Raw genomic sequence first — 17203 nt, 5'->3', positions numbered from 1 at the left:
GTGAGAGTGCGAGTGATCAGAGAGAATGTTTAACAGCAAGCTCCTTTCATTTTTGGAATCTATGCAGGGATACAATATCTTTACGACAAATTGCAAACTTCTGCTAGCGTATGTGGTAAGTTGGAAAATCTGGTACAATGATTTACTAGCCGAATAATAATGAATTGACAAGTGACAAGTATAGGTTATGGAGCTCTATTGCGTAAGCTGCCTGTTTTTATAATCCAACGTCGAAGACACAATAAGCTAATTGATTTATACAATTTATTTGTACGTGTAAAACTTTATTTATTTTATTACCGAACTTCTTACCACCATGTAAGAAAATTTATTTGCTCTGGTAACCTATAACTTGTTACTTGTACACTTTCGCAAATGTATTGTACCTTTGTTATTCAAGGAAGTACCGTCAACCAAATAATTATGAAATAATTGACTATTTATACTTTGTGGGCAATTTTTAATATAAAATCTATAAGTGTATTCGATTCTTAGGATGAATTAAAATTATGTCCGCTTCAACGAGTGTAATTTTACTCGAGATCCTCTTATCGAGTATTTTAATTAGTCTGGTCGTTTTTCATCGAGGTGTTGCGCGATCGATTCCACGAAAAAGAAGAACAAAAGATGAACCTTACACCGTGCTTGTTAACAAACTCAGCGTATTCGATAATGGCTTTCTCTGATACTTCTCAAGCTCTGCTGATTTGGGTATTATTCATTTGGCCAACGTGTATATCCCGGCCCGTACATTCCATTATTTCGTTCTCAGCGCTGAAACCGCACCAACGACGGATCATCTCTTTTATTTCTCATTACTCTTCGTTATATTTCTCGCTAGAATCATGAATCTGGCTCTCCAATCGAGGATCCGAGATTTTTCAATCCAGCTTCTCTGCCGTAAAATTAAAACTAGAACTTCGCCGTGGATATTACATTTTCTCTCTTATATTCTCATCCCGATGACGTTAGGCTCTACTTCACTCGCTTTCGCCGCCCACCAAACGTAAAAATATTTTCGTTGCTGGGATAATCACGTGCAATTAAGCCTTTCGTTGGTGAAAATTTTGGACATCGGGATATCGTTTAATTCGATATTGCAATATTTTGGCAAAATTAAAATACCGTGTGTTATTTTAAACTTCGAGGTTTACAATTTTCTGACATATTAGAAAAATATGATTTATCACGGGACTTATTAATTTGCTAATTTATTAGATATAATATATATAGATATACATATAATACAAAATTTTCCATATTCATATTGATCTGCTTCGTTCTCCTAAGAGGAAAACGTCGGAAGAAAAGTAATTTTTTAAGAAAGAGTTCATTTTCGTAGAACTTCAAATTCTACCTCTTTTCAGTTTTACTTTAAAAACGATTCTTTTTTAAGATATAAAACGTATAAATCGTACCAAACTAGAGTTTTCTGGCGAATATTTTTCTTAAAATTAATGCGTAAATGGATAATGTTTTGGATCTACGTATGGAAATTTGCTTTCAATGCTAGTTTTTAAATCTATTTCCATTAAAAGGATTGGATTCCAGTATACTTGGATGAATCGTTCTCGTCTGATTTCAATCATCTCGTCTTAAATTCGATTTCACCTTTTGCTTGGTAATACGATTTCGCTAGCTTTTGGGTGAGTAACATCGATTACATCGAAAGTGTAGGTGGATTTAAAATGCGGAAGGAATTATCACGGTACGAACGACGATCGCATTGATACAAATATTAATGTAGCAGTTCCCCAATATGATTTTAAAATGTGCAACCGTATTTATAGACGCTCCGATCAATATCATAAATTATTATGGTAATTTGGTTTAGAAACTTGTACGAGTATCTCGAACGCTTCCTGAAATAAATATTCATTTAATAGCTTTACTGATAGACAAACAAATACCAAATATTTTGATGTAAATTCAACTATTAAATTCGATTCCTGATATTTGCAACGACGTTCATTCCGCAATGTTGCATTGATTTCATTAAAAACTGGAAAAATGATTAATTCTGTACGCATTTTTCTTTTATCAAAAAATGTCTTACTCGTAAAAAACTCACAGAAATTTGAAAATGGTAGAGTTAGAAGAATGTTCGCGAATAAAATAATATGTATATGTTATATATTTTTCTTAAACCTCATTTTCACCTTTACAAATCATCAACTAACAAATCAAACTATAATTAACACGTTTCTCAAGGAAACGAATTCTCTTTTTTACAAGAATTTTTTATAAAATTCAAGAAGATTACCCGTAATCCAGCAGTCGCAAGAAGCTGTTGCAACTGAAGAAAAATCGAGTGGATCTTTTGTCATTCGATGCTTTAACCCGAGCCTTTATCGCGTCGCTGATACACGGCAAACCACAAGTTTTATGGTTCTTCTTCATTTCTTTCACGTCCCATGACGATAACTACGGCAAAGTTCGGGGTCACGTTGAACTTTTCAATCGGATCTGATTGCCATGAATTTAAATATTGCTCGTTGCCACAGCCGGCGCACAAGCCCCCGCTGTAACGCAAATATTCTGAAAAGTTTTCGCGCGCTTCGACGTTCCACCCGGTTACAGGATGCTTACCACCCTCGAAAAAGCCCGTCCGCGTCCTTCTTATAATCCTTTTCCCTTCGTTCTTCCCTCGTTCCGCCTACCTCATCCCTTTCTTGTTCCGCGGAAACTTTTTCATCGATTAGCATGATTGCATTAAATATGCAAATCCGACAGAGGTGATCGTTCGTGCTTTGGATCACCAGGGATAACCCTTCTCTCGATAATTCGATAGAATTTTCTATAGGATAACCTCGTCAACGCGTGTTCCATTAAAATTATCGAACATCAAGCTCAGTTAGACATTGATTAAGATCGTTGGAAATTTCTTTCGGTCATTCGTTCCGTGATGCAACGTGGAATAAAAATTCAAGTAATCTAAATATAATTAATTTTACTAATCCGAATGAGGTCGGCATAAGTTTTGTATTTGTACTTTTAATATTTCCAGAAAAGCCAATGAAAGTATCGAAGGTGTTATAACAAAGTCTTAGCAATTGAAGGTAAAGTTAAGAGATGTATCCTGTAGAATCTTTCGTGGAAATTTGAATAACTCGTGGAAGTAGCTATTATTGAGATATACAGGGTGGTTGGTAACTGGTGGTATAAGCGGAAAGGGGGTGATTCTACGCGAAAAAAGAAGTCGAAAATATAGAATAAAAATTTCTCGTTTGAGGCTTTGTTTTCGAGAAAATCGACTTTGAATTTTCGCTTGGTACGCGTGCGATACGTTATAACGAATTTCTCTGTAGATCGTTGTCTCGATGGAAAAATTAAAAAAAAAAAAAGAAAAAAAATTTTTTTTAATTTTATTCTATATTTTCGACTTCTTTTTTCGCATAGAATCATCCCCTTTCCGCTTGTACCACCAGTTACCAACCACCCTGTATAATTTTATGTGCTAGATTAGGTTAGGTGCGTAGTAGAAATACTTGTATGTGAATATCGGCGTGTAGAGGTGTGTGTGAAAACAGATGAATATAAACTGTTCAGTCGGTTAACAGTCGGGTATGGAAGAAAGTGCCGAGACGCGTGCGAGTGTGTATCGATGAATATCTCAGAAATCGTCCATCAAATAAATATATAATTATTCTAATATTAATTCTAAATGTAAATTTAGTGTTCCTATACCATTATTTCGGCCATCAAGATTCAAAATTCTCAACAACTACGTATATGGTAACAATATGTGGGAAATAATTAGGTGATTTATTGTATCGTTTGTAGCGTAATATGAAGGCAAAGGGCGATTATTTCGAATAACACTTTTCAATCTTTTTTTCTCGTCATTTACATTCAAAGAAACTTGTCTCCTTGAAAATTGTTTGAACGAAGATACAAATAAAGTACACATTTGGAATACCATTTATGCCCTGCATTCATATGAAAAGATAGATACAGAGAAGTTGGTAGAAATTGATATTCAGAAAAAAAGATCTCTAATTTGCTAAGCACTGAATAATAATATCAGTATAAATTACTTACAAGTAAGTAGGAGAGTTTACTTGAAATTCCCAAGGTTTTACTTCGCGAGCCTCCTCTTTAATATACAACAGATAAACATTACGTCGCAGAATTTTTAATGCATCGCAGTGGTTTTAATAAACATCGAGATTTTCAAATATTTGTTCGAGAACAGTAATCTTCGGCGTGTATATTCACCGTTAGTTAACAACGAGTTGAATGAATAAACGTTATTCACCAACGTGCCCTAACGTTATTAACAACGAGCAATGTTCACGCTAATATGTACGTACAATGTACACTCGATATCGTGCAACGCGTTTTAACGTATAAAATGAAGAGAGAGAGAGAGAGAGAGAGAGAGAGAGAGAGAGAGAGAGAGAGAGTAAGAGAGAGAGAGAGAGAGGGAGAGAGAGAGAGAGAGTGTTGGTACTTTCCATAAGCGGATAATTGTTATTTATCTACCACCAGTTTCGTCAATGTTTGTCAGAGGGTTTCGATTTATTTTTCCGTTCGCCATAACAGGTGCAAACACAACGACGTATAATTTGCATCGACCCAGTTAACTGAAAATGTAAGAGGATTATGAAAACGTGGCCAGTGCAGGAATTTTCCGCCGCGATTTTCGCGGCAGTCGATACTGTCATGGAAGTATTATTAAACAATCGTTTAATCATAGCTCCGAATATCGTGGAGAAATCAACGTCGTGTCGTTGATTTCAAAAATACAGTAGATTTTTATCGAAAAAGATTCACAGATTATAGAAGTTTTTATTAGATCGTTTCGTAAATTCCGTCTGTTTTTTCATTATTCGACTTTTACGAATTATCGTTCCCTGTCTATCGACGCAATATTATTTTTTTATCTTTCTGTAATCTTGGCTAGTTCTTAATTTTTAATAGCTACCAAGATGCGCTTTACGAATTTATTTAAAATTAAATAAAAGGAACAGCGAATATACTGAATATACTAGATTTTAAATTGGAAAACTTAGAGCGATACCATATATTAAATAATATTATGAAAATAATGAAATATTCAGAGCTCCACCGAGAGATGGGCTGTGTTTTAGAAGAGAGAAGCGAATCATTTTGGATCAGAGAAGCGAATAAAAAAAGCAATTAAATATGAATATGAAGTGCGATAAAATTGCAAAATACGTATTTTAAACGAAAAGGAAATAATTTATTACGTATGTGTAATACGATTATTCGATAGTTACAAATGAACAGAATTTACGAAAAACAAGTTCGCGTAATTTGGAAGAGGTTTAGACCGAATAAATTTTCGAAACGTATATAAGGACGGTCGTTTCTCGAACCTCGTTTATTCTCTGTTGCTTTAAATATCAATGAACGCCGGAAAAGTTCCAAGTCGGAACGACGAACGAATTTTCCAACTATTACAATAAAAATGCAAATGCTTATGGCGTAGCGTTATTTATAACACGCGCGCATTAACGTATTCCGTCGTATCTGCGCTTGAAATTCAAATTTCCGTGATTCCCCGTACCATTAGGGATGTTTTTTTGCTCGTGCATGGTCATACCGAATTCCAAATGAAGAAAAAAAAAAAAAAAATAACGTACCTCTAACGATCGTCTCGCGAGAATTATTTCCCTTTTCCATCGAATCGTTTCGTCCGCTATATACATTTTTCCAATACTGCGAGAAACACATTTTTATGCTCGAATCTCGGTATATTGTGCACCACGGCGAATCGTCGGTACATTTTCAATTGTTGTATCTATTAACACGCACGTACGAGACGTCGTCGTCCCTCGGTACGTACAAACTGCTTTCAGTTTTGACCTTTTTACAGTATTTTTTACCTTATGCTCACCAATACTTCTTTGAATTTCTTCGCTAATAAATATCGTGTATATGGGCGTTAAAATTTTGTAAGAATCATGTAGGAATGTAACAAATTACACGTACAGTAAAATATTCATTCTAATGTAAATGTTTTGCTTTGATTCGTTTTTACATTTCGAACTACTTTACAAACAAAATTAAAAACGTTATAGTTCATGTACAGAATATAAAAAAACTAGCAAACTGTATGAGTCATGTTACTGTTTCTTCAAAATATATTTTATTTTCCTGTATGACATGTGGCATTGAAAATAGGTAAATAGATGCATCTAAGGAAAATTTTCTGTAGCCATAGCGGATGATCTAGTAATTTAGCTTTAACCAAGGAAGCGTTTACGGAGCTTATTGATAACTGGTCGGCACTTATTGCACAAGCACAATCGATACAAGATGCTTCCTGAACGGTATTCTACCTACAACGTTGAATCGGCTCGATCGAATGGAAAGCACGAATATTGATCAACAGTAACAAGGACACGGATAATTAGAAATGGGCATCATTAATTATCACAGTGATTGATTGTCGTTCGTAGCCCCGGATGCAAACACAGGGTTGAACAAGAACCGGAAATCAAGTTCTGTCGCGAAGGGAAACGCGAAATTTGTGTGACGCGTCGGACGAAATTTATTATAACGGTGCTGCATACGATCGACGTGCAAACGAACTATCGTAAACGTTGACGCCGGGAAACTGAATAAATCCGTACTGCTTGGCTGTGAAAATACATTTCACGCTTTTTTCTCCCCGCAAATAATTTCGTCAAATCGTTAAAAATTCCCTGACGAAAGAATTATTTCTTTCCATTTTTCAAATTATTAATTTACGATGCATTGTATTTCGCGAATATCGTATTTCGAAGTTTCGTGATGACGTTCGAATATAAGAGAAACAATTATAATTCTTCGCAGTATCAATTAAACGGAAACAATTAAAGTACGATGATTATCACGCGTCCCAATATACGTGCATCATCAATGGAACAAATGTTTACTTTCATATCGACGTAAACGGCTGTATCTACGAAACAGTGAACCAATGTACCTACATATTAACAATTCTGAAATTAAAATTTCATGGGTCAGCTCTGCTGGAAAGCGATAAATTCGAACAGTCGATTTTACGTCGTATAAATAATTGACGAATTGTTTCCTGATGACAGGGAACAAGGTACAAAGGAAAGAAAATGATGCAATTCTTTCATTCAAATCCAGACGTCCTGTTCAATAGAAATGTCACAAAAGCCGGTACAAAGGAAAATGCGAACGCAATTTTAGTTTCATGGAAAGGAAATATCGTTGCTTGAAGAATTTCTCTCGTCATACTTTCGCAAATTCTCTAATTCAGTATCGTGAATTCATAATGGAATAAGAATAATCAAGGCAAGGACAATAATGCGGATATCTCTCTCGCTCTCTCTCTTAAATTACTCTGCGCGAATATTTAATTAAATTCTTAATAAAGAAAGAAATAAAATAAAATATAAAGGGTGTTTCATTTAACTTATTTATTTGATCTTTTTACTATCTCGAAGCGTTCAGTATTGTAGGTTACGAAAATGATCTTCGAAGTGGCTGTATCTCTTCATTAGAGAAAATGTATCTTATTAATCTTATTAATCTCTTTTAACAAAGTGAAATTATTATTATTATCGTACGAGGCTTTCTAGGAAACGATGCAACTTCTGAAAACATTTTGGATATCTCAAGTAAGAAAGTTAGCTTAAATATTCTGATTATATTGTTTGGTTCTTTCGCATCTAAAAATGTGTTATGGGTGACAAAGGATGTTCCAACTATGACGCATGTTTAGCAAAGTTACGTTGTCTCTTAATCATTAGGTTGTCAGAAAATTTTCTTTCGTTTCGTAAGGTGATAATAGACGAACAACAATTTCTGTTTTATATTATTTCATTGAATTAAGTACGATCCATTTCGTTATATTTCTATTATTACGTTCGTGCATAATTCGATAAACTGATATAAAAGAAAAAACATTCTGCGTCTATTATTTCCTTATAAAACGAAAGAAACTTTTCGGACAACCTAATACTACCGGGGATCTTCGAGTACCTCGGACAAACGTTCTTATAATTCTATTCTAAAATAACATACGTTAAATGTAATGATCTTCGATTAAATTGAGTCTTTGCATTATTGAGAGATCAAACGTGCAAAAATATACAGAAGCAAATATTTAAAATATTCCGAACAACGTATTTGTTATAACATTTTTACTCACTATGTACAATCATAATTTATCAAGTTATTATATCACCGTAGTAGTTGACGATTCAGAAGAAACACAATGACAATTAATAACACGACATCACAATATTACGACGTATTAATAATAATAATAATATAATACAATATTATTACGACAATTTCACGTTATTTGTTGCGTGTAATATAATATTAAAGCACAATGGCTGCTACGATTAATTAATTTCACGATCTCGGCTATTGAAAACGAGCGAGAGAGATTGTCAAAAGGTAAACGAATACCAGCTCGCATTCGTAGATTCCAGTATCGACATACAGATCAAAGGAAGTACAAGGGAGAGAATTGTTTGCCCCGGAACGCGAATGCTTCCCTTCGCTGTATTTTCACGGAAGCCGTATCTGAGAATATTTACGGTTTGCTCGTAGCCAGCCAAGTTTACCGGCGTGCAAGAAAATTGTTTGAAATGACTTGCAGGAGAGCCTTAGCTCGTTTCGTAAATGAGAAATAACACGGCTGTCATCGCGGAATTTCTTGGTCATGTTTAGGGCAAGGTTACCGTTCTTTCGCCTCTGTTCCGCGTTCACGGCCAACGTGCATTGTATCGTTTTTCTTCTTCCTCTGTTCCTCTCTCTCTCTCTCTCTCTTTTTGCTCTTTTATCTGCCACGCGATTTCCCGAAGTGGAAGCATCGCTTTGACGATACGCGATCGAAAAATCCATCCGGATTTCACAGATCGACCGATCTCTCGGTTTCCAACTATCGTCCGAGTTAATTGAGTCTTTTGGGAACTTTCGAGTAAACCGAATAGTCGATAGAGAATATTCCTTGACGTTAACTATGCAATCTTTCAATTAAAAGCTCGCCTAGTGGGAGCCGAGATGATTGTTAATCGAATCTCTGCGAGTTTCCTCGGTAAACGAAACTGGGAAAGAACTTGTCTCGAAGAGGGTTGGCGAAAACTTCGACCTCGTGGCTCGAGTTAGCGAACCAAGACAGAAGACAGTGCACCGGGGCACGGTTTTGTCTATCGACGAAATTTTGTAACGATAAGTTGGAGCCTCTTTAAGTGTTTTCTATGGTATACTTACTAGTACACGGTGAATAGGTAATTGTAGTATCGCGAAGAAGATGGTGGAAGTTTTTGCGAAGCCTATTGTGAAATTTTCTTATCGTCTTGGAATTTGCAGGAATTTTAATTAAGGGCTTTTTCTCATCTAGTATTTAACGGGAAAGTTTTATTCGCAAATATGTTCTCCAAGTAATAGGAAAAAGAATTAACAGGTAGATAAGTAGAACAGGAAGGAATTAACAGGAAAGATTATGTTGGATATGAACGCATTATAATATACAGAATATTCAGTAAGTCAGTGTACAGAACATAGTATATAGAATGGTACTAATTACTTTATCCTAATTAAACATGCTAATGCATTCGTCGTTTAATTAAACGTACATATAAAGGGCAGATATTCGACTGCTTTCCGACGAATATTTCTCTGTTTTTGTTCTATGACACTCGCTCCTAATTTTTTATGAACGATTCCTATGAATAACATTTACGTTGTATAACAATAAAATTTACAAATTTAATAACATTTATAACGCAATTGTAAACAACGTGCTGAAATACACACTTCGGAGGAAAAAGATAACGTACATATACTAACGTTAAGCTCTCGATAATACACGACTATACCTATAATTTTTCATACACGTATGAATATTACATGCATCCCTTTGAAGTAGCGTTAGCTTTTTCGTATTAACAAATCCCTGGTATAACAGTAATAAAGCGAAGCAAATTTTATAGATTACAAAGTTGTGAGAACTTTTAATATTAAAATATTGTACAATGAGAGCCTGTAATTCTTCTAAATACATATTAACTTGTAAGTGTGTTTACAGTTACAGAATAAGCTTGCGTAGTTTATCGCAACGTGAATATATCATTAAGAACTTGATAATTACATACACGTGCCATCTTCTTGCCTGGAGATGTACAAATTGCTCGTTTAAATTTCCGTAGCTTATCGCTAATTTTTCGAGTTACTTGGTTACCTCGAGGCTGACAAGGGAAAAAGTTTTTGCGAGATTATTCGTCGACTCGCGAAATTACCACGGACGCTACGGTATCGCAACGAGTAAGATTTCGGACATTTTCTCATCTCCGGTAGACGACTTTCCAGCCGAAACAAAGCCGCAGACGGATCGCGTCTAGTTGATCGATAACAAGAATTAATTTGCCAGTCGTGCCGCTCGCACACCGACTCCCTTCGGCGAAGACAATAAACCTCGAGCAGCTCTACTCGGAAATCGTGACTACGTGAAAATTAGTAGAGCCGTTTCCCTCGCGCGCCTCGATACCCCCCAATTGATTCCTGTATTTTCCTTGGGAAAACACCAATTAAGCGGCCGCTATCTCATGATAGATTTAATCGATCCGGCAAAATTTCGTTTACCTGGCAAATACGCAACGAGGATTTGATTCTCCCTAATATCATGGCTTTCATCTTATATCGCAAACGAGCAATTTTCTCTGATCTCAAAACGAAGGTGTTTGATCAAGGTTTCATATTAACGTTTCATCTTTGATGTTCCGTTTATCAAACTTTCACTGTGACAAGCCACTTGTTATTGGATCCTCAGTCTTAAACGACGAGAAAAAAAGGTAACGGTCTTCTCCGGATTGTTACGGTTTTTAAATCGATCGAGATATTCGTATGAAAATTTAAGCGTACGTTAGAAGGGCTTCGGTGATTATCAGTAAGATCAGAGAAAGATAAGAAATTTGACGAAAACCTGCTTTATCGGGTAGATTAATTTTTAATATAATAGTTTATAATAGAAACAAGATTCGATGAATACGAAGATTAATAAAAACATGTTTAATAACAATGTGATTGTTACACAAGACGCCGATTAATATTTCCCATGGTTGAAATAAATTTAGGAATTTCCAATCATATCTTGCTAATGAACTGTAAACAGAGAAATTACGTAATTGTAGTTGCCGTAGAAAAAGTAGAACTAGAGAGATCCAAGAAACGACTAACATTGAAGATGGCTAAAATAATGAAATTTATTTGTTCGCTTGTTCGGAACCCGTTGTTATTGTAAATTGGAATATCGGAATTACGTAACAAACTTTATACGTGCATGCGGAAACAACGAATGTTAGTAATACTGTGAGATTATACCAGGAAAGTGTTTTGAATACGTTTTAGCAGAGTTTACGTTATACCGTATAATAATGAAATACGCCTTTACTGCAAATTTATTATGTTCCATCTATAATCCACACTATCTTCCGTGTATAAACAATTTAAATATTGTTACGACTGTAGCTCACCTTTATCGATAAAGTTTTGCATAAAGCGTAGTTCGCTTATAAATATTACGTGTTAATAATTGTACGCTGCTTCCGTGAAATATGATTCTTTGAAACGGTATGTTTCGTAGTTTTTGCCTTTGGAAATTTATTTCTAAGATCTACGACGTAAGGTCGTGACGTCTGGAAAACGAAGAACCCTTAACGAAGTTTGGGAAAATACAGCGTAAGGATGTCCAACGTGCTCAATTTATGATCTCGATGTAACGAACTAATTTCCGAGCTTTCAAAAGCTTCCTTACTTCCGAAATGCTTATCAAGATTCTGCGACTTTTAGGATTAAAAATCGCGACGTGAGTGACACGAAGAGTAAGAAGACCGTATATACTTTCAAGAACATGACTCGACTAAATAAATCCTCGTGCAAATATTACAGCGTAAGGCGACCTAAGAATTCTCCAACTATTTAGTGACAGTCCAATTTCGAAGAGGAACATATAAACTTTCACAAGAACAACGCTCTATTAGTTAAATTCTTACTAAAAAATTTCAACAAATTCTGTACCAAACATCGTGAGACGAACTAAGAATTCTGCTATCGTTTATCGCCAGTCCAATTTCGAAGAGAAGCGCGTTAAATAAATTCCGAATAAACCACGATACAACACAGTCGAACGATCCTGCAACTATCGATTGACAATATAATTTCGAACACATGCGAAGTACTCTTCGACGCCCGTGGATTCAACTATACTTCAAAACGTGGCACCTAAATAACCCAGAAACCAGCGAAGATCCCTCAATCTCCGAAACTTCGTGCAACGTTAAAAAAGGAAAAAATATAGAACATAAATTGGTGGTCAAACTAATACGCGGGGAACACGAGGTAACGCAAAAACACGTCCTATCGGGGGCGAGAGTTTAATCCTGACAGCAGTCACGTGAAAATAATTACAGCTCAAAGCTGCGTGGCTCGTTCAGCGCGCGATAAATCAGCGCGCGCAACGGGTGGGCTTAAACGGTTACGTACAGAGCAAACGCGGTAATACAGAAAATTCGTGCTGACATTCCGTCCACCTTTCGTGTAACTCGATCTTCTCCCTTTTATTTATTTACATCTCGTTTAAGCCGAAAACACGTCCAGGTAGCGCATGTATATATATATCATGGTACGAAGTTGTGTTTCGGTCTCAAGAACCTTTAAACTTTCAGAAAAGTATCATTCGGTTACTTAAATTCTCAATGAAAAATTACGATACAAGAATTCTGCTACCATTCGTCCACAGTGTAATTTCGAAAAATAAGTTCTAATTTCAAAGGCAAAATCTGACCCGTGTAACGTAAAGTTAATAAATAGCGGTATAAGGATGCTCACCCTCATGGTCGTAGCCTCACATGGTTCCCCCGTTGCTGAAAAACACCTACAACCCGCGGCGGATCACGAGTCTCGTGCTTGTCACCCATTCGCCATGCCGAAACAACGATTGGTCCTCAACGAAGAACTTCCGCGAACCGATCGACACTTGGACCGAAACGACCCTCTTCTTCACTCTGTCCGAGATTGCGTGTTTCACTTTCACACTGTTACGCGAAATATTTTGTTTCGCGATTGCAGAAAACTTTTGTCGAAAGTTCGTCACATTGGGACGTTGGACGCAACGAGGAAAGGAAAAAGAAGGAAAAACTGATACGCGACGATGGGGCGAACTGCGTCGACGTTTGGTTAACTCGCGTGGTTAAGATTGTACGATGAAACACTCGAAGATAAAATACGAGAAGAATAGAAGAAGCGTGGTTCGCGACGTCTCGATATGAGAGCTAGTACGAGCCAGACGAGATGCGAGGTCGTGGCCCGGCAGCCGGCGACTGGCTGCTGCTCGAATGCTCGCAAGCTCGCAAGCTCGAACCAGTCGGCCTGGCTAGGCGCAAGCTCCCTACTCAGCCTCCAAAACCCTCCCATGTGAGGCTCCCGATGCCCCTGAATTTCTTCGGCGTGTCACCGCGAAAAATGCTGCTGCGCCCTCCGTTACACTCGCTTCTAACCTCCATTGCCACTTGGCCGCGTTCACAATGAGTTTTTGTTACGCCGACCGACCGTTCACCCTTTGTTTCCACTTCTATCTGTTCCAACATCTGTGTGGATTAACGCGAACCTTTGCTAAGCATTGGCTCTTTGAGTATGCTGTTTCACGGATAGAACGCGAACGTCGGTTAATTAAGAAACGTTCTCGCGCGTTTAGAAGATTTACAAAGCGCTTTGATCCATCTGTGAAATTAGATTTGGAAGGTACAGGTGAAACGAAGCATTTGTCAGCTTTGAAAATGTTAAGAAACGTCCCTGGTTATGTGCCTCTGTGCAGGGGATATGTTTTGGCGAGCGGGAAAAAATGAGACAGAAGAAGAAGGACGTTATTGTTTGATGGTCGTGAAACGCGTTTCTCTTTTTTGACATCTGCTTTGAAACGTGGTTTTAAAATAGCACGTCTCTAAAGATTATGAAACGTACGACAGTTTTTACGGTATATACGTGCCTCCTGGCTGCCTTTGTCCCTATTTTCGTGTTCGCGATTTCATTTTTTCCGCGTTGTACTCGCAATTATGAGACGTTTGTTTGGTAAAAATACACGCGTGGCATACGACGAGATACGTGACCTAGAAGAAGAAGACACGGATTTTCCGCCAATTGGGCATCGCTAGTACAGTTTACCAATAAGTTTTTCTCGCGGTCGAATGGAACAACGAGGATACTTTTAAACGCGGATGCGATCGAAAGGGTGGCAGAGGAAAGAAGAAAGTTGGCCGATGTACAGAGAAACCGCCGATTAAGCTGAACAACTCGCTTCGAATAACCGCGACGTGACTTTAACGTGTTTTAGCGGGAACATCTTGCATAAGTACTCGAGTCGAGTAAGTGGAAGTACTGCTTCGATCGATGCATACGGTCGCGTTTCAGTTTGAATAAAAACGCCGTTTCAGTAGCATTTTTTAGCATCTTTTTCCAAGTTGCGATCATTTCTGCCCTTCGGATTAAGCTTTATATAACATCGCAATTGAATCGAAGCAATTAATTTACCGTTTAAATGGCGCATAAATTTGAGGATTTATATTTGTAGAATTTCAAACGTTAGAGGATTCGAATTACATCTAACGATCACGTTTCATTCGAAATCTCTTTTAACACGAAATGGACCATGATCTTGAAATGCCAAGATTATATCAGCCGCGCGTTAATTATTACTTCTTTGGCGAGATGCGTTCGCTTGAAATTCTCATTATGCTGTATATTATTAAGTCTCGAGCGTACACGTCGCACGACTTGTACGTGAATCTCGCGTAATTACGAGCGACACTTGCCTTCGTCATTTACGCGTCGCGATCTCGTTTAAACTTTTTTCTTTTTTTTTTGCTGCTGATAACGTCTGGCAACACTTAAATGAAATTTAATATAAAATCTTTTTTACTTACAAGTAAATTAAGTTAGGTATTTATCTATATTAAACGTCTTACAGTATTATTAGTTCAACGTTCCCTCTAAAATTCATAGAAATGCGTTTCACGCGAATCCACCCTCACGAAAATTCACTGTCCTCCGCGAGTCGTTACATAATTCCAGGGATCCAGTCACGTATCGCCCCTTTGAACGCATTAAATCGCACTAGAGCGCTATTTACGATAATTATTAAAAGTTTCGTCACTCCTTTCGCGATGCTAAATATCTACGCTGGACCAGCTTAATCCGCAATACCAGAATACAACTAACTGCTCGTCGTTGCTTTTGTTTCGTAAAATTTGTATGACCCGACTCGATTCGAACGTAACCTCGAGTGATGAGTTTGTGGTTAGTTAAGTACAATTATTGTTCGATAATTGACCGCAAGAAGCTTTAAAGTTCGGTACAAACAAATGATTCGACGTTGTCGTAGTTACGCATTGGTGACGTTGTACGATTGGCCAAGTTTATGTTTCTGATGAATAAAATTCTATACTTCGATCAACTATACGATGCTACAATGCTTTGAAAGAAAGAAAAATCGTTGTTTTATAACAGATATAATATGTTCTGAAACGTTTCTTTTTCTTTCTTAATAAAATTCTTTTCGATGCTATAGTTGTTCCAAAAACGAAAAATAGCCTCGTGGATGCACGTTTCAAACGCCGAATATTTATTGATGAATTCTGTGAATTAAACAAAAGATGATTTTGTGCGACTGAACAAGTTTATGTTTTCAATAATACAGTGCATCGATCTATTGGGTTGGCAACTAAGTGATCGCGAATTTGGTCAATAACACCTAATGACAAAATCCGCAATCGCTTAGCTTCCAACCCAATATATCTACGAACGATGATTTCATTAGATATTATTCATATTCGTTATGATTTCGTTAGCGATATTAGCCTCGGTACAAACGTATTATGTGACGTCACTGCGATTTCACGCTAACGAAACCCTACGACTATGATTTATTTTGAGAAATATAAATCTGCCAATTTGCAGAGTGCCACCCGAAATCGTAATGACGTTACGTCGTTTGTCTACATCACACCTAATTGCACGCGAAGAAGTCTCTTCGACCAATTTGCAAGATTTAATTAATTTCGTTCGAAACACGAATTTCGTTGTCTCGGGTGATACCAAATTGAGTACACGTCGACAACGAGGAGATTTCTGTCTTCAGATTTTGCGTCTATCCAGTCTAATGACTAATTCCGCGCGACTGCTTTGGTAGACGAGCGTGCTTTCATTGTGTCTGCATCTCGCTGCTATTTAATATTTAACAGCGAGGTAGTGCGGATCTGGGGTGGTTGAACGACGTTTGGGACACCAGAGAAATTCAAGCCTCGGTTGCTTAATAAGCAATCTCTTGTATGTTGATAATTAAAGATGTTCGTCAGGCTAAAATTACATATCGAGGGTGGATGTTGAAACATTAGCTAACGGGATACATGTAACTTTCAATTAAATAGCGTGGCATAGCTATCGCGTGTCTTCTCTCATAATTCAGAATTTACAACTCTAGAATATCTAGAATATCGCGTGGGTGAAACTTAATAAAATGAAAAATTATGAATGACTGACAATCTGTAGATAGTGTACGTCTATGGACTTATGGAAGATTTTAATTCGCCGAAATGTAACGAAATTGTATATCTGGAGAGCAAAATAAATTTTACCTTGAAATAACATATCTTGGAATTAGACTGTGAACGTTCGTGTATTTCTGGAAAATGTGCAAAGTTATATCGAACGTAACATACGAAATGTGCAAAATGAAGTATTCGTTGTTATATTTAGAGAATAAAATTATGTTATTATATCAAGTAGTTTTAGTTGTGTTCATAAAAATGTGAATTTACGTGAACATCTCGAATTTATCACGAAAAAACCGTGAATACGAATCGAGCAAAGAAATTAAACGGAGAAAATATCTGGTTGGATAATATCGCCAATAGACGTGTAAACCAGCCATGTGTAAACAAATTTATTTCTGGTCATTCGAAAGGGAACGCTAAAAAATCGGGAGATCGAACGTTCAAGGTTCCAATCGATAACCGCGTAACTGGATGGAACGAGCTCGCAACAAGCGCCATTTGCTTTTTCAAATATCTTCTTTATGCGCCTCGTTCAATCCGAAATCCCTGCATGCGTTTCAATTCTCTCTTCTCAAAAAGTGCGCACATATACTCGATCGATATGCCGTTTACACGTCGAAGCAGTAACCCAAATAACGATGGAATTTTGCAGTTGCCACGAA

The 17203-nt window shown here is 37.0% G+C and overlaps 1 protein-coding gene across 2 annotated transcripts in view; it reads right to left on the bottom strand.

Moving 5' to 3' along the window:
- The window catches only part of LOC126872247 (dipeptidase 1-like), a 236167-nt gene extending 222860 nt beyond the window's left edge, over positions 1–13307 (bottom strand). Inside the window, exon 1 of one of the 2 annotated variants that reach the window (XM_050631967.1) lies at positions 12823–13307. In XM_050631967.1, coding sequence (XP_050487924.1) covers positions 12823–12828 — 6 coding nt within the window. In that variant the 5' untranslated portion in view covers positions 12829–13307. The remainder of the gene's footprint in view (positions 1–12822) is intronic. The other variant, XM_050631959.1, reaches the window with a different exon arrangement.
- Between the last annotated feature and the right edge of the window lie 3896 nt (positions 13308–17203).

This window comes from Bombus huntii, chromosome 1, assembly GCF_024542735.1.
Source record: "Bombus huntii isolate Logan2020A chromosome 1, iyBomHunt1.1, whole genome shotgun sequence".
Taxonomy (NCBI): domain Eukaryota; kingdom Metazoa; phylum Arthropoda; class Insecta; order Hymenoptera; family Apidae; genus Bombus; species Bombus huntii.
This window is presented reverse-complemented; position numbering and strand designations above follow the sequence as displayed.